Genomic DNA, 19,142 nt, shown 5'->3' on the forward strand with positions numbered 1-19,142 from the left:
ATTTAGAATTGACTGTAAAACTGTAAAATGATTAACTTTGTGACATGACCTGAAAACATGGCTGCCGCCTGACTATGCAGTCTACCGGGCGACATTCTCACTAAAATTTCAAGACTTTCGTGATCCAAATCAAGATTTTGATGTGACAGATCAATGGGGAATCGCTTTCTCTTTCTCTGCCGTTTTAAATGCTATCCTTTCCTGGTTTTCTGCAACCACATTGTTAACATTTGGGATGCGCGCGCAAACAAATAATTGGTCTATTGACAGGAAGAGCCTAACCTGTCAGCTGTGTTGTCATTGCCTCGAGAGAAAAAAGGAAGTGACCAGAGACCAGAGATTGCCGTAAAGCAGTATCTCTGTGTATGTCAATGACGATGATGACCTTTGCACTTAATAATCCGATCCACTATTCCATGTTGATAGGAGCATTTAAATGAGAAAAAATTATGGGACAAAAAGAAATCAAGCGACATTTAGAATAGATAAAAATGTGCGATTAATTGCGATTAATTGCGAGTTAACTATGACAATACAATTAATTGCGATTAAATATTTTACTCATTTGACAGCACTACTGTATATATATATATATATATATATATATATATATATATATATATATATATATATATATATGTATGTATGGGGATTCAATAATTTGATTGTTTCTGCAGACATCATTTCTGACGGTTTGACATTGAAGAAGTTTCTAGATTCCCTTCCCTCTGTCAATATGAACAACTTTGCATGCTTACAAATCTCAAACCATGACTTTTCACGTATGAAAGGTTCAGTAACACAGCACTTGGGTGCACATTCTCATTGGTGTTACTCTGGGATCCGGGGGTTATATATATTACATACATTTATTGATACACTCACTGAGGAGGCTCACAATTTACACTACTTGAGAAAACAATATACGTAAGCAACAACATACTTAGCTAGTATACTAAAAATGCCTGCACTACACAATCCAACCCAATCCCCAACCACACAGGATAGGATAAGCAGTGATCTTAAACGTATCTGTGTAAAGTGTACTATATGTAATTTGTCCCTCTCTCCTGCAAAAGTTAAATTCAGAAAAACAGTGGTAGAGTTTGTGTGAATCTCTGTCCTGAAATGTTGTAAACATTACATGCTTTCGAGGCTATGTCTTAAGTAAACTATATTTTCGTATATCCCATGATTAGAACTAAGTGCATGCCTTCAAACAATCTGGCCTGTCTAAATTGCCAATAAATGATTAGAATCATGTGGTGCAGTATGTCATTGACTTGTCGTATTGTTGGACATACAGCTAACATCTTCTCACAACACCAAACTGCTGTTGCAGGATCAACACAAAAACCGTGTCATTACATGAGCCCTAAAGATACAGCACACTACCAGAGGGACAGTATCATAACTATTAATTTAACAGCTTTGGAGAGGAGAGAAAGTAAAAGGAGCTTGAGGGTTGGAGAGGAGGAAGCTGATTACGTAAACATCTCCAAATGCAGGCAAAAAGCTGGAGCGTCGGTCAAGGCTGGACTCCTATATCCACAGAGAGTCAGGAGTAAGGAGCTTGTTGGGAGTGGGAGTGAGGGAAAGGTGGCCCTTCAGTCACCAAACACAGAACCGGGAAGTTCATTGGTCAATGTGTGCCAGCGCTCTATTTTCTTGTCCTTGTTTTTGAGACAGTCAAACCAGTGTTTGAGCCTCTCACCATTGGCGTTGATGCCCAGAGAAACACCACCTGTGAATGGACACAGAAGGGAAATACAGATATAACAAAGGGTTATCAAACATTTAATTAACCACGCTATATATAACCACATTACACAGGCAACATTGAAATTGTTCCCTCCACTAAGATTTTGATATGGGATTATCGAACATTAAAGGCAGGGTAGGCAATGTAGTGGAGAAGCACATTTTGTCATATTTGCCGAAAGTAACTTCCCGTCTTGAAAGCAACCAATATATCTAAAGGTTTGACGGTATATTAAATCATTCTGACATCTGTGGGCGTTGCAATACTGTGATAAACATGACCAATCATTAAGGGGTAACCTGACTATTGATTGGACGGACTGTCTGTCTACCTACCTGCGCTCACTCTGCCCCTCTACTCAATGCTCATTACTGTAGTTTTGTGGGAATGGCTTTGAAGGGAGGAGGTGGTATATTTTGGTTTGACTCGTGTCATAAATAAGCTAAAATAGCTAGCTTTGTGCAACACAGTACCCTGCCTTTAACCACACGTTTGCAGAATTTATCAAATTTAGATTTTCTATTTAAATTTGCTATGAATGTACTGTACATGAGATATGATTAGATATGGTTATCCCGAACATTTGCACCTTATTCATCTCCTAAACTTGCCCCATGGGCAGTTTGTTTGTCTGATTGTTGTTTTAGGTGTCTGGCCGAGACAGATGGTAAATAGCTGGTGGTGGAGTGTTACGTCCCTCGCCCTGTTTGCATGTATGTTCTGTCTTGTGTGTTTGTTTTCCCTTCTGTTTTCCCCTCACTCTCATTGCTACATTTAGGTGCTCGTGTAGGTGCTGTGGCATTTCAGTATTTAGGCTTGTGAGTATTGTTACGGCCTTTCCCGTAGACGAGGTTCGTAACATGGAATATGTGTCAAAAACAGAGGTGCCAGGTGAATGATGATCAGGGATCATCGAGTGCAGTGGTTCTCAACCCTGTCCTCAGAGACCCCCTGTCCTGCTTGTTTTAGATGTTTCCCTGCTCCAACACACCTGATTCAAATGCATGTTCGTTACCAGGCTTATACAGAGCTAGATAACGACCCTTTTATTTGAATCAGGTGTGTTGGAGCAGGGAAACATCTAAAACATGCAGGACAGGGGGTCCCTGAGGACAGGGTTGAGAACCACTGATCTAATGAGTCCAGGGCCAGTGTTTTCCTGGTGTGGGAGGTGTATGGCTTTGCTTTAGCTACATCCATGGATAAAAGTATTGGCATTTGCAGTGACATACAATTTGTGTTTCGCAAAGCTTGCTGCTTCAGTTGTTGTAGTGCTGATTCACATTGCTTCTAGATTATTTTGCAGATTTATCATATGCATTTTAAATAATAACTTACTTAATTAATAACTTAATAATTACTTGGCCCAAAACATTTATCACAAAGACCAGAAATTTCATGAAGTCATATCATCAACACATGGAAGTGTAAACGAGTACTTGTTGGGTGATATTACATTACATTTACATTTATTCATTTAGCAGACGCTTTTATCTAAAGCGACTTCCAAGAAAGAGCTTTACAAAGTGCATAGGTCACTGATAATAACAACAAGATAGCCCCAAAAACATTGCGGGTAGCCAAAACATGAAGAACAAATTATGAACAACCAAAATAAGTGCCAAAGGGAAGAACCATAAAAGCATGTAGTTAAGCAAGTTACAATTAAACAACATGAATCGCTAGTGCAAGTGTACCTGTAGAAAAGCAAGCAACAGTAAAAAATATTTCACAGCAAGTACAACTATTTAAATCAGTTACCACTAACCAACAAGAGCAACAAGTCTCTAAGCAAGAGCCATTGTGATCCTTGAGGAAACTAACATTGGGTCCAGCACACCATTCCTAAGTATCGTCGTACTCCCGGAACAAGTGCGTCTTGAGCCTTTTCTTAAAGGTGGAGAGACAGTCAGGGCCTCATGTACGTACATTCGCAAAAGTAGCACTATTTGCACCATGGCCAACCCGCAGATTGCGCACGCTGTGATACTTCAGTTTACGTCGTATTTACGAAACATGCAAGTCATCGGGTAATCAGCGACTTTCTCCGCCCACTATATCGCACATTGCGAGCATTTAAACGCGCAATTGAATGGGCCTCCTTCTCTCTTTCTATCATGGATCAGCCACCAAAGTCGAAACAGCGATGACTGTTTGAAATGATCCTTATGCCAATATTTGTAATGTAGCGAGGAGTTTAACAACTGCTGGAATGGAATGTGAACGCTGATTCAGAGATTTGATGTAATCTTTGATTTCTTCCAGTAACTGTAATATTGCATGACTGCTTAATCTGTAACGCGTAATGATTTTGTGTTCACTCAATTCAAAAAGTGTGATCCATAGGGCAAAAATCCTTTGTCCTTTGTCTTCGTCTTGCTCGGGTTACGGCTGCCATTTCACCAGGAGGCATATGGGCATCCTGGTTTACGCCTGCTTTTAAAAAGCGTAGAATTTTCAACGCAAAATAGAGGTGTGCTTTCACAGGCGGTTTTTGTACATACCGCGGAATACATAATTAGGCACACTTAACGCATCCTCTCCCATCTTTTTATGGGAATCTCCCACTTTCCCCTTGACCCTCCCGTGAATGCATATGCATGACACAAAAAGCGCAATTTGCCATTTTCGCAAATTGCTAAACAAATACGCCTGAAGTGGGCGCAAAAGCGTTAGTACATGAGGCCCTCAGTGTCTCTGATGGAGGTGGGAAGTTGATTCCACCACTGGGGGGCCAGACAGGAGAAGACCTTGTGTTGGGACCGGGCGGTCTTGAGCAGTGGGACCACCATGGTTGTCTAAAGAAGACCGTAAGTGGCGGGTGGGGTTGTAAGGCTGCAGGAGAGACTTGATGTAGTCGGGTGCAGTCCTGTTCACTGCTCAGAAGGTCAGTACCAGGGTCTTGAATCTGATACGGGCCGTGATGGGTAGCCAGTGGAGGGAGATGAGGAGCGGGGTAACATGGGAGCGTCTGGGTAGATTGTAGACCAGCCGGGCCGCTGCGTTCTGAATCCTCTGGAGAGGGCGGGTTGCGCATGCTGGGAGACCGGCGAGCAGCGAGTTGCAGTAGTCCAAGTTGGAGAAGACAAGTGCTTGGACTAGCAGCTGGGTGGAGTGCTCAGACAGGTATCTCCTGATCTTCCGGATGTTGTAGAGGGTGAATCTACATGACCGGGAGACTGCAGCAATGTGGGCCGTGAGGGAGAGCTTGTCATCCATGGTACCCCCAAGTTTCCTGGCAGAGGATGAAGGGGTCACCGTTGCAGATCCCAGGGTGATTGGGAGATTGTAGGAGATGGAGGGTTTGGCTGGGATGATAAGAAGTTCTGTTTTGGCGAGGTTTAGCTGGAGGTGGTGCTTGGTCATTCAGGCGGAGATATTTGCGAGGCAGGCCTCAATCCTAGCTGAGATCCCGGATCGGTCGGGGGGAACGACAGGTACAGCTGCGTGTCGTCAGTGTAGCAGTGGTAGGAAAATCCATGGGCGGTGATGATTGGTCCAAGTGAGGTGGTGTACAGAAAGGAGAGGAGGGATCCAAGGACGGAGCCCTGTGGGACACCAGTGGAGAGCTGGTGAGGGCCTGACAGTTTGCCTCCCCAGGAGACCTGGTAGGATCTTACCGACAGGTAGGATGAGATGATATCACTCAATCATTCTGATTGGATTGTAAGAGCAGACTGATTGCTATAAAATGAATGCTTTTACCATTAAAAGCCTTTAACATTTATTTAATGCTTGTTTTCATGTTATTCAATGTTTTCCAGTATACCATAGAAAAATAATCTACAAATACTGAAGCAGCAAACTTTGCAAATCAAAATTTATGTCACTGCCAACAATTTTGGCCATGGCTATAGATCTGTTTGGTTCAGTAGAGAGGATACATGGTCTCCTATGCATACCTATAAAATCATTGGATTTGCCGATGTCGTAATCCCACACCGTCACCTCCAGGGTCTTCTTGGTGAGGTCTGCATATTTTATGTCGTAGAAGAACTCCTAGTGAGACCACAACAGAAAAATTGGTTTAAACATTTTCATATTTGCAGAGAGTCTGAGAGAGCATTAATTAGAGTGCATGAGGGAATTCCAATTCCAACTCCTCATCTTCATGAAGGAATTATTTTTAATGTACCATCTCTGACCATATTTCTGACCATCTTTGTATCAATCTATCAATTCTCAGACATATCCGTTCACCTTAAATGAACCAAATCTCTTCCAAGTGTAGCAAATAGCTGATCTGTGGCTGAAATGCAAACGGACAAAGATGCGGAGCAAAATGTCAGTGTAAATCTTAAGTAGCAGGCCTGCGTGTGGCAATCTATGAGGGCATCCCCTTCTGATACGGCTGGATGATCTAGGCCAAGGCTCTCCATGCCACTGTCAAGGGTCGGAGGGTCTGTGGATGGGTCATGAATTTAAGTGGACCCGTGAGCAAGTGTAGAAGTAGTCAGAGCCGCGATGGAATCCTCAGTGACACGAGTATTAGGGTCTCTGCAAAATATCCTGCAGTTCTTTGTCACGATCCATAAATGTATATAATTGTAAAAAAAAAAAAACTAAATTATTATGCTGCTGGTTTTTCTTGTAACTTTATTTTTATTCATTTTAGCAACACAAAAAACTCTCAAACTGTCATTAATACATGTACCTAAACAGACAGGTATCGGTGCATTAGTATACTCAAGTGTGAATGTAGTAGGGGTGGGCGGTATACCGGTATGAACGCGAATACCGGTATTGCATTGTGCCATGATATTTATTTTGCCATATCATGGACATCGCGATATATTAATAATTGTATTAGTAAAGTGTTTCTGTTTGGTATAAAACATAAGTCAAGTGATACTTACGGTGGCCCTGAAGTGCAAAGCACACCCCCTAATATGAGTACATCCCCCAAATGAAAACACTCCCCCAAATACGAGTCAACTCCCCCCAAATCGGATGACTTGTTCACCTCCCCCCAATACAAAAACACGCTCCCCCAAATGGAAAACGACATTACATTAACTCAAAAACACAGTACATTAACTCTGAACGGAAAGGGTAGGTACTACACTTCAGCGCTGATTGGATGCAGTAGGCTAACTAACAAGAAATAAGAAATTGATCGACAGAAGTACAAAATGCAATAGCCTGACAGTCACATGCACCGGGACATTTGTGAAATATCGTAAATTTGTAGAAAATATGCTTATACTTTACGGATTGGAACTAAGCAAAATTAAACATATACATTGTCAATTTTGCAAAACGGTGATGTTTTATACGTCAAAATGTTCTGTAGACAGTGTAATCACAGAAAGATAAAAAGAGAGAAGCACACTGGCCCAAGTTGGCTGAAATGACTCAAAATGCTACCCGGTCCCCCTTAATTCCGAATAATGCCAAACTTTTGACAATTCTACAATAGATTAATTGCAGCTCAAAATCAACCTAAAATACAAAACAGCGGATCTTTACTCATCAGTATTATCCCTACTTATCAGTAACATACTCATCTCAATCATCTTTACTCATTAGTATCATCCCTACACATCAAAATCATCTTTACTCATCAGTATCATCCCTAATCATCAGTATCATCCTTAATCATCAGTATCTTCCCTAATCATCAGTATTATCTTTCTCATCAGTATCATCCCTACTCATCAGTATCATCCCTAATCATCAGTAACATCTTTACTCATCAGTATCATCCCTAATCATCAGTAACATCTTTCCTAATCAGTATCATCAGTAACATCTTTACTAATCAGTATCATCTTTCCTCATCAGTATGATTCCTAATCATCAGTATCATCCTTAAGCATCAGTATCATCCCTATCGCTATAGTCAGAGCTGTCATCCCATGTAGCCCTTTCCTCTGTTTCCAGGGTAACATTTGCACAATTTTGGCACCGACAAATCAGTACAAGAAAGTCTTGCAGACATACAGGAACATCTTCCAGACTCACATTTGCCTTGCTTGCAACTGCAGTGGCCTACCGGCAATCCTAGCTGGGATTTCTAGTCTTTTATTGTCAGATGCACAGAACAACACAAGGTCAGACTGGTCACTGAAAAATTCTTAGGACAAGACAACGCAAAGCAACCTGGCATAACATAACATACAAGTACACAGAACATAGATAACATCTATGATAAGCAAAAATATAATAAACCTCCTAATATATAATAATATTCAATACAGTATAGTAAACCTCTAAATACACATTACACATAATAACCTACACTAACCTTATAAACCTAAACTAACCTAAGACAAGTGAAGTGCAATAGTGCAATATTGCTGATAGTGCAATCAGTAGCTGAAAGTGGCAGTGTGTAAAGTGACTAGTGAGAAGTGTATCTGTGTCCATATCAATGTTCATTCAGAAGCCTGATGGCCCTTGGAAAGAAACTATTGTCCAGTCTGCGTGTGTGAGACCAAATGCTATGGTATCGCCTGCCAGAAGGCAACAGGGTATATTTTTACCTCATTGAATTCAGGATTAAGGGTCTTTTTCTTCACAGCAGTTTTGTGCTTAGACTTTTTGTTCTCATCTGGCTTTAGGTACCTGTAAATGAAGCAGAATGCAGGAATCAGATTGCAGGTTTAAAGCAACACTTATTTTGGTTCAGACTGCAGTCTTCTGGGAATTCTAAATCTAAGGGCACATGGTGAAAACCTTATAATATGGGCAAACATATGATATTATGGCTTCATAATAATCACAAGCATAGTAACAAGAAATGGCTAATTTTCTATGTTTTCTAAAACACAATATTATATTAGAACAGATTCAGGTTTCAGGGAGAAGACAACCAATACATTTGTACATTTCAATTTAACTTAATCAAATAAAATACAGATATAAATGTTTCCCACAAGAGGGGGCTGTGGGATTGCATCCAATAAATGGCTGCCAAAATTAGTATTGTTTTGTTGATTACCTGAGTATATTCAGACACACATTTGCATGAATGTTTGCAAGTAAGGTCCACTTATCAGGAAAATGTATCTTTCTCTTTGCACTTCAAATGTTGAGGTCTTGTGAATGGCCAATGACAATGCACATTCAGGAAGAGAACATATTCATAATTTTTAGGGGCCAAAAGTCTATGGCAGCCCATAGAACCGATTGGTGCGAAGTTTTGAAATTTGGCACACTGATTTGGAACGGTCTCCTGATTATCGTCACCAAGTTTCATGTTGATCCCTGAAGCACTATAGCGCCACCAAGGCGTGAGAGTTGGAGGTGCGTTTATGCCCACAACTTTTGAACTGTGAGACCGATTTTCTTAATTGAGGTATCATTGGATTCCTTGGATGCAGACGATTCGATTGAACCCTGTGACGTCATCGTCGTCATGATGGTTTTTACGTCATTTGTATTTTAAGAAATGCCAACTTTTTCAAACTAGTCCTAGGCCGGTGCTCCGATTTTCATGAAAATTGCAACAGATCATCTTCAGACCATGCCGACAAAAAGTCATCAAAAGTTTATCGATGAGCCAAATCGTTCACCAGTAACGCGCAAACGATTTTGACGAAGAGGCCGCCAAAGCGTACGTGAGGCCTTGACTCTGCGACGGTTTACCGTATGGAGACGAAACTTTGATAATGTCATCACAAGCATGTCATGTAATTATCTTCCTACCACAATCACCTTGATATGTCAAAATATGATTGAATTACAGCTGTTTATTCTTGGGTCAAATCTGACAAAGCTCGCCACGGGAGAAACGGCTTCCTTTTTTTTATAAAGTAACCGAACACAGCATTTTCCAGCAGCCAGAATAGCTCATTGTTGGAATGCTGCTTCAGCATGGTTGAATTAATATAAATCAATATTCATAATATTTTTAACATGGGTTTCCAATGGAGTTTTCTTTCAAATCCTTTCAAACTTCTTAAAACGTCTTCAACTTCCAAATCCTCCTTCTTCCTCAATCTTTAAGCTAGAGCCACCATTTAAACCTTAAAACGTTGACAAAACCTTAATCTATTTTTACATAATTCAGCTTTTTGATATCTATTCAACTTTTTTTATATCACTGATTATGTTTCATGACTTTTTCAAACCGTTTCTGAGATTTACATGGGTGTTTTAGAGAAAGCCCAGAGTGCAGACTGAATCGCTTAGAGCGGAGGGGAGCTTCGGATGTCGTTGAAAACATATTTCTAGTTTGCCACCATTGCCACAATTTTCGCTCTTCATGCTTCGTTTTTGGATCAATAGATAGCTAATTTTGTGCTGGTTGTAGACAGTTGTTTGTGGAATCTAAAAGACTTACACATTTGTTCAGAGCCCCACGAAAGCGAGACAAAGTCCAACTCTCGCCCCATAGAGTCCAATGCAAACGTGGTGACAAATTCGTCACGGAAAACAAAAAATAACAACATTTATAAACTGCCGTTATAGTCGTATTTCTGAACGCACATATAAAGAACATCTCTGGTTTTGGCAGAGTCTTGAGTCTCGGAAAATATCTTTATTTTTTGGATTAGATGTATAGTTTTGCGTCTACGTTAACTTGTTTGAGGTGTGGATTCTTGCTAAATTTCTGGTATTCTCTGCCCTCAGCGCATTAGCAGCCATAGCTGCACCATCACCGTGGCAACCACACAAACAAGCGCCAGTCTCTTACACAGGTGATTGGTATTGGCTGATTAGTGGAGACACAAGACAAGCTATTCAATTAACTCGTCTCATTAAAAGACTAAGAGCACTACAACACAACTACTACCACTACTGATACTGCTATATCTTATGCCACACTACAACTACTAATTCTGAAGATGCTGCTAATATCTCTTTTGCTAACTACTATGCTAATGCTACTGTTTTGTTCTACTACGCCACTGAGTGCGTTCACTTGACCATGAGAAACCCGATAGCAATTGTCAGTTTATGCCAATAATACAATTACTCCGTTTACATGTGTAATTAGTAATGTGATTACTCAAACACTTTTACATGATTCTTTTTATTAATCCTTGTATGGTCCACGGACAGAACGTGCACCATCATCCTTCTGCAACAAAGTGTCGCCGTGTCTTCCTGTATCAGCCCTACTGCTGTATGTTTCATTCAATCAAAACATTGAATCCTACTAAGAAAGACGAGTAAACGCACTCAATGATAGGCTACATCTGCTACTGATATTACTATCCCAACTATAATTTCAGCTGTTAAAACTATAATGTTCTTGTTACAACTATAGCCTACTTTTTCTGTTTAACAGTTCAACTTTCAGCTTCTTCCGCATTGTAGGCAATTTAAGCTCTTATAGCTTTGTTGATGCAGTTCGGCTTCCACACTGCCTCTTGAAATTCAACTATTTCTTCGATTGCTTCACAACGTTCAAACGTATTCTCCCGCATAGTTTTTAAGCACTGAGCTTCGTTAGATGATGCAGTTCAGCTTCCACACTCCCTCTTTTGTGTAAGTCATACATTTGTTAAATTAATTTCAGCTTGAGGGTATTTTCTCATTTCTGTATTTTCAGCCATTTGAATTTTTTTTTCTCAGATTTCAGCATTCCAACGCATTTTCAGCAGGAAATGCATGTTCTAGTTGGGATAAGACGTGCTCCTTTGAATTGCAAGGTTGTAAGCTCGAATCCAGCCACAGTCATCGAGCATGTCGTGACACTGGATAATCTGTTTATCGACACCACTGTAGCTGTCTAGCAGTATAGTTGTAATAGTAACAATAACGTTTCATTGTCATGGGATTTATAGTCAAGAAGAAGTGGATTTATTGTGCTTTGTAGATACAACGCTGCTAGCCAGTGCATTTTGTCTCAAAATGACATGACTGTGTTTTATGATTTGTTTCTTTAGCTACTGAATTTCCATATCGAATGCTGCTTGGCCCCTTCATGGCTGCTTGCAGCTATATTTATTAGGATTCCTCCGTAAGGAGGAAACCTATTGTTATTGTTAGTTTTATTAGGATTCCTCCGTGAGGAGGAAACCTATTGTTATTGTTAGTTTTTTTATTTTTTTTTTTTTTTTTTATTCTTGTACCATGGAAGTCAATGGCAGCCCCTAGAACCATATGGTAACTTTTGTGAAATTTGGCACACTCATTAAGGACAGTCACTTCTACAGTTAAACCAAGTTTCATGTCTCCCATTAGACCACTCTAGCGCCACCAATGGGTCAAAGTTGGACTTGTGTTTACACATGTAACTTTTGAACCGTATGACCGATTTTCAAAATGAGGTACCATTGGATTCCCTGGATCAAGCCGAGTTCAACGCACACCATGGCGTCGGTTATATACCATTTCCGGTTATATAGATTTTCCGCTATTTCCGGTTTTATAAAAAACCTTTGAAAGCCTACTCCTCCTACAATTTTTGTCAAAACTTCTTCAAAATAACCAGAGATGATCTTCAGACCAAGCCTCACAAAAGTTATCGATTAGAATTGTGATCCTCACAACCGTTTGTCCGGTACAGTCAATCAAATTCAGTAGAAAAGCAGCCAAACAGGAAGTGAAGTCATATCTCAGCAAATCTTAAAGATATCAACACCAAACTTGGTATGATGACTCGGAACCCTCTTCTGAGGATGTCCACACAATTTGGTGTCATGTGATCACTGGGCGTGGCCGCAGGAAGCAAAAATGTGTTTTGGCCAATAACTATTGATTTGTTTGCCTTTATTAAGTGATTCCTTTGTCTCATGATATCTTGGGACATCCCGTGTGTGACTCATAATAATTTCTGATAATAGCCGAATTGATGCGGCCGCCATTTAGAATTCATTGAAAAACGTTTTTTCTCTACTCCTCCTACAAATGTTGTCCAATCTTCACCAAATTTGGCAGATAGTATCTTCAGACCAAGCCTCACCAAAGCTTTGACGTGGGTTTTTTTATTTTCTAAACCGTTTGCCCGCTACAGGCAATCAAAATGTGCCATTAAGCCAGCAAACAGGAAGTTGGGTCTTATTTTAGCAAATCTTTGATGGATTCACACCAAACTTGCTGCGTGTACTCGATACCTTCTGGTTTGCAATTTTTGGAGGAATCCGCCATTACTGCTTGCAGTTATATTTAGAAGTCCTCCGTAAGGAGGAAACCTATTGTTATTGTTAGTTTTATTAGGATTCCTCCGTAAGGAGGAAACCTATTGTTATTGTTAGTTTTATTGGGTGTGCTTTGCTTTCGGCAAGGGCACAACCATTGTTATCTCACATATATATTATTTTTATTTATTTTCCCACCCCTAAAACTTTGTCAATATTTGGACTACATAGGCAACCTAGGTGTCAAAAGTTTCGTCTTGGTAGCGATTGAGTTGCTTGTATCGGGATTTACGTTCCGTTGCACGGTTTAGTAGAAATTACGTTTTTGTGACAAAAAGTGAAGCTAACGGTGGCTAACTTGCTAGCCACAGTCACTGACGCCACTAACGTCACTAACGTCCCAGTCACTGACGCCAATAACTTCACTAACGTCACAAAAACTCGCGTGACTATCTCTAGCAGAACATTAGTTTAGCAGCTCGTTAACTTCTGGGAGATGGCTAGGCTTAGGCTAACTTCTTTACAGCAAGGCAGCTGCAGAAACACCACAAACAAAGAGGCCTTGGTGATAACTATTTGCTCATTTTACTTTGTGATATGACACACAATTGTGATGTGTAATGTACAATATAAGGTAATATTATTAAGGAAGTACATCTACCTTCGGAAACGGTAGTCTACAATTTCACTGAAGCATTAGCATCATGACATTAGCCTCTATTGCCCGGGCAACACATCTTACTGCGGTTTATGATGCATCTGTTTTCAATCGTTAAAATAAACATTCCTCACAAATACATTTTCGTTGTAGGATTTATTATGATATTAGATTACAACTTAACGATTTGTTGGTGAAATTATCATTACCTGTGGTTTCAAACCAGTGTAGCTCACTGCAACGCTGTACTGTAGCCTAGTCTAGAAGAACGCTAGTAGCGTAAGCTAAAAAAAACATCTCCACACTGCAGCTGTTAACAGCTCGTAGGATGTCAAACGGCGGCTCATGTTCGGCACTACCCCTTACTTCAAAAGTCTTTCAATAGGTGAACCTATCTGACTAGTGACTACTAACCTGAACTCCATCGCCACAGCCTAAACTTTGTCAATCTGTTCATGAAAATAATTCATTTAAGCCTAGACCGTACAACGGAAGTAAAGTTAAATCGAATTAAACCAACGCAATCGCTACCAAGACAGGCTAGTAAGTAGTAGTAGCCTACAATTTACCGGGGCAGCTTATCCACACAGCAGGGCTATATCGCATTTTGCTTGTTACTGACAATGATCGCTACCACTGACATTTTTATGAATGAGTGATTTTCCCCTAACTAAATGTCAAGCTTATTCACGTTTTTGGGGGCATATTTTCAGTTAGCAGATGGTACTATTTTAATCTCGATTCCATCTGAGATAGCTACTGCTGGTACGTCGTTGTTAAAATAAGCTTCAAAGGGGGTTCTTTATTAATGAATGAATGCAATATGAGTAAATGCCTGAAAATATCACGAGATGTTAAAAACTTGCAATGACATTTAAGTCATAGAGATTAGGTCAATTTTTACACCGGTCTGCCAAATGTTTTCGTTTTACATTGTGATATGAAACACGTTTGTGAAATGTAGCTAGCTAGCTAGCTACATATGATAGCTCTATAGCTACTACGCTGATATTATTAGAGCTAAGCTAGTAGATCTACTTTCGGAAACAGTGGCCTGCTATTTCACAGAGGAGTTAGCTTTAGCTGTTACCCCAGCACATCTGCTACTATCTGCAGTGTTAGACTTAGCTACAGCTAACTTGCTACCTTGTTAGTCTTCCGTTCCAGACCTCTTCTGGGAGGTACTGTACAAATCGTCCAGCCACCAGCTAGTGCCGTAGTGATAGTCAGTTAGCTAAAAAAAAAAGTAGCTAGTCTAGTCAGCTTTGTTGTATTTGGTAGAATACAAAGTGATTATTTAAAGTCAAGTAGCTAAGTGAAATGTTCGGTTTACACATAACAACAGACCAGGATGGTTTACAAAGATGCCTTTTCCATTCATACGTCTGAGCTTACTTTTAAATAACAGAAAACATTAATATATGGAGTTTAGATGGTTTTATGAATCAATAAGTCCTACACCAGCTTGCGATCCACTTGGGTCGGGAGTTGGGACCCACCACTTGAGAAACACGGTCTTACACATAATTAGACTAACTGTAATATTAAACGTCCCATAGCCTACAATTGACCTTTTAAATATAGCAAAGATGGGTGTTGATTTTTTAATCCTTAATGTATTGTGTAAAATTAGCTACATTATGCTGATGTCTTTCTAACCCGGTGCAACAGGTGCCCTGAGAGGATTAAGGAGTTGAAGAAGCAGATGCTGTGTCTTCCTCTTGTTGGGCAACCAACAAGTTGTTTATCTGATTACAATTTAATAAGTTACCTAGCGCTGCATCTTCATGAGCTACATTTGGCCTCCTTCTCTTCCAACCAACCAGTATCACCTCTCCTCCATCTGAGTGATGCATGTAATTTTTACAAACTTATTATCAAGGGAACACAATGGTCAGAACTGCAGTCATACACTTAAATGCTTTTTTAAATATGTAAACACCAGAAGACTATGGGCAGCTGGGGCAGCCGCAAGCACACCCTCACAATTTCTGGGGAAATTGTATGCTCTCTAGTTCTTTTTAGGGGCCAAGCAGCGAAGCTGCGAGGCACCTATTGTTATTGTTAGTATTATTATTATTATTATTAGGGGCCAAGCAGCGAAGCACCTATTGTTATTGTTAGTATTATTATTATTATTCTTCTTAGGACTGGGTGTCTATGGCAGCCCACATAAGCGCATGGTCGAAAGTTTTGAAATTTGGCACACTCATTGGGGACAGTCCCTTGGTCCAATTCAAATTCAAAGTTTCATGTCCCATACTTGGGCAATCTAGCGCCACCAACGGGTCAAAGTTGGACTTGTGTTTACACACGCAACTTTTGAACCGTATGACCCATTTTCAAAAATGAGATACCGTTGGATTCCGTGGATCAAGCCGAGTTCAATGCACACCATGGCGTCAATTTCCGTTTATATAGAGTGTCCGCTATTTCCGGTTTTATCAAAAACCTTTGAAAGCCTACTTCTCCTACAATTTTTGTCAAATCTTCTTAAAAATTACCAGAGATGATCTTCAGACTAAGCCGCACAAAAGTTATGGTAGAGCATTTTGATCCCCACAACCGTTTGTCCGTGACAGCCAATCAAAGTCATCAGGAAAGCCACCAAACAGGAAATGAAGTAATATCTCAGCAGTTCTTTGAGACAGTGACACCAAATTTGGTATGCCTACTCGGAACCTTATTCTGAGGATGTCCTCCAAATATTGTGTCATGTGACTAAAAGGGGGCGTGGCCGGAAGAATAAACGTGTTTTGGCTAATAACTATTTAAGTGTTTACCTTAATAAAGTAATTTCTTTGTCTGTTGATGTCTTATGAGTTATCAAGCTTGACCATCGATAATATTTCATAACAACCGAATTGACGCGGCCGCCATTTTTGATTTAATGGAAAAGTGTAAAAACCTTTTACACGCCCCAAATTTTGTCCGATGTTTACAAAATTTGGCACAGATGATCTTCAGACCAAGCTTCAAAAAGGTGTAAGATGGATTTTACATTTTCAAAACCGTTTGTTCGGTAGAGCCGATCAAAGGCAGCAGCGAAGCCGCAAAAGACACGTGAGACTGTAACTCAGCAACCATTTGTGCGATTGTCACCAAACTTGGGTTCCATCGTTCCCACGAGGGGCAGAGGAGGCCTGTGGTGTTATACCAGTAAAAAAACAGTTTGAACACTCAGTACTTTGGAACGCAAACCGATATTTCAACCAAACTTGGTGTGTTGCAATGAGTGCAACAGGTTATTGTGACTTAATTGTTGCGCAAGTGCTATGGAGGCCATGTCCTGCTCTGGACTGCTTGGCCCCTCCATTGCTGCTTGCAGTTATATTTAGGATTCCTCCGTCAGGAGGAAATCTATTGTTAGGATTCCTCCGTAAGGAGTAAACCTATTGTTATTGTTAGTTTTATTAGGATTCCTCCGTAAGGAGGAAACCTATTGTTAGGGGCCAAGCAGCGAAGCTGCGAGGCACCTATTGTAATTGGTAGTATTATTATTATTATTATTATTATTAGGATTCCTCCGTAAGGAGGAAACCTATTGTTATTGGTGGTTTTATTATTTGTAATTCTTGTACCATGGGAGTCAATGGCAGCCCCTAGACCCCATCGACAACTTTTTGTGAAATTTGGCACACTCATTAAGGACAGTTTCTTCTATACCTACACCAAGTTTCATGTCTCCCATTAGACCACTCTAGCGCCACCAATGGGTCAAAGTTGGACTTGTGTTTACACACGCAACTTTTGAACCGTATGACTCATTTTCAAAAATGAGGTACCATTGGATTCCCTGGATCAAGCCGAGTTCAACGCACACCATGGCGTTAATTTCCGGTTATATAGATTTCCCGCCATTTCCGGTTTTATCAAAAACCTTTGAAAGCCTACTCCTCCTACAATTTTTGTCATATCTTCTTCAAAATCACCAGAGATGATCTTCAGACCAAGCCTCACAAAAGTTATCAAAGGAATTTTGATCCTCATAACCGTCTGTCCGGTACAGCCAATCAAATTCATCAGAAAAGCCGCAAAACAGGATGTGAAGTCATGTCTCAGCAAATCTTTGAGATATCAACACTAAACTTGGTAGATCGGAGGAAGACACTACAACATGTTACCATGTGCAAAGGCAAATTCATATCTCAAAAAATGATTGATATAAAGCAAATTGAACTTATCGCTAACGCTAAAATTATGCTTTACACATCAGCCATTCAAAAACTGATACTCTGATTCAATCACAAGTTCATATGAAAACTCTTGAGAATGTTCATAACACAAATCTGTGAAAAAGTTGACTGTAAGATGAAAGGTCGATTTTTGGTGAATATTTGAAACATGCTTGCTTGGCTAATTTCTAGGCAAATTTCCAATGAATGTCTCCCTTGCTCCTCCCCGCGCGTGCTCCAAAATCTCACACACACTCAGCCTTCCCTTGACACACGCGCGGCCAAGACGCACACGCAACATTTCAGGAGAGTGTGGGCTGACCAAGCCCCCACTCATTCCTTGGTCTTTAGCAAAGGCCCATGTGGCTCTTGATGGTATTGCATTTCCGATTTTGTATGCAATGGTAAAAAGGTCTCAAATCCTGAAACATTGATAGTGTAGGCCGAGAAACACTTTAACAAAAGCCCATGTGGATCTTGTTGGTATTGCATTTCCGATTTTGTATGCAATGGTAAAAAGTTATAAAAATCCTGAAACATTGATAGTATAGACCAAGAGTAACTACCACACCACAAATGGCCCACCATTACCCATAGGTGGCGCTACAGGCCACGCCAAAAAGCACAAATATACAAGGCTTTCTGGAATGGATAGGCTCACCAAGCCCCCTCCCTTCACTTATTGGCTTGAAAAAAAGGCCCATGTGGCTCTTGATGGTATTGCATTTCCGATTTTGTATGCAATGGTAAAAAGGTCTCAAAATCCTGAAACATAGATAGTATAGGCAAAGAAACACTTTAACAAAAAGCCCATGTGGATCTTGTTGGTATTGCTTTTCCGATTTTGTATACAATGGTAAAAAGTTATAAAAATCCTGAAACATTGATAGTATAGACCAAGAGTAACTACCACACCACAAATGGCCCACTATTACCCATAGGTCTTCCCTTGACACACGCGCGGGCTTGGCAAGACGCACACGCAACATTTCAGGAGAGTGTTCCTTGGTCTTTTGCAAAGGCCATGTGGATCTTGATGGTATTGCATTTCAGATTTTGTTTGCCATGGTAAAAAGTTATCCAAATCCTGAAACATTGATAGTAAAGGCCAACAGTAACAACAACACTTTAACAAAAGCCCATGTGGATCTTGTTGGTATTGCATTTCCGATTTTGTATGCAATGGTAAAAAGTTAAAAACATCCTGAAACATTGATAGTATAGGCCAAGAGTAACTACCACACCACAAATGGCCCACCATTACCAATAGGTGTCGCTACAGGCCACGCCCTAAAGCACAAAGCACTTCACTTCTTGTGAAGATTAAAGCGCTTCACTTCTTGGCTTGAAATAAAGGCCCTTGTGGATGTTGATGTTATTGCATTTCAGATTTGGTATCCCATTGGAAATTCTGCAGCATTGATTTTTCTATACAGTTACAATTTGTCAAGAATATACATTTTTCAATGGTTCGCAATGCTTTACACGTAAGCCAGTCAAACAAGTTCATATGA

At 40.2% G+C, this 19,142-nt stretch overlaps 1 protein-coding gene across 2 annotated transcripts in view; it reads right to left on the reverse strand.

Moving 5' to 3' along the window:
• Positions 1 to 650: 650 nt before the first annotated feature.
• Positions 651 to 19,142, reverse strand: part of doc2b (double C2-like domains, beta) — a 303,902-nt gene continuing 285,410 nt past the window's right edge. For both annotated transcript variants that reach the window (XM_084698130.1, XM_084698129.1), the window contains 3 exons: positions 8,248 to 8,329; positions 5,665 to 5,761; positions 651 to 1,744 (listed from right to left, as the gene is read on the reverse strand). In XM_084698130.1, coding sequence (XP_084554256.1) covers positions 1,608 to 1,744; positions 5,665 to 5,761; positions 8,248 to 8,329 — 316 coding nt within the window. In that variant the 3' untranslated portion in view covers positions 651 to 1,607. The remainder of the gene's footprint in view (positions 1,745 to 5,664; positions 5,762 to 8,247; positions 8,330 to 19,142) is intronic.

The sequence above is a fragment of the Hypomesus nipponensis genome, chromosome 5, assembly GCF_054491055.1.
Source record: "Hypomesus nipponensis isolate SF chromosome 5, ASM5449105v1, whole genome shotgun sequence".
Classification (NCBI taxonomy): Eukaryota; Metazoa; Chordata; class Actinopteri; order Osmeriformes; family Osmeridae; genus Hypomesus; species Hypomesus nipponensis.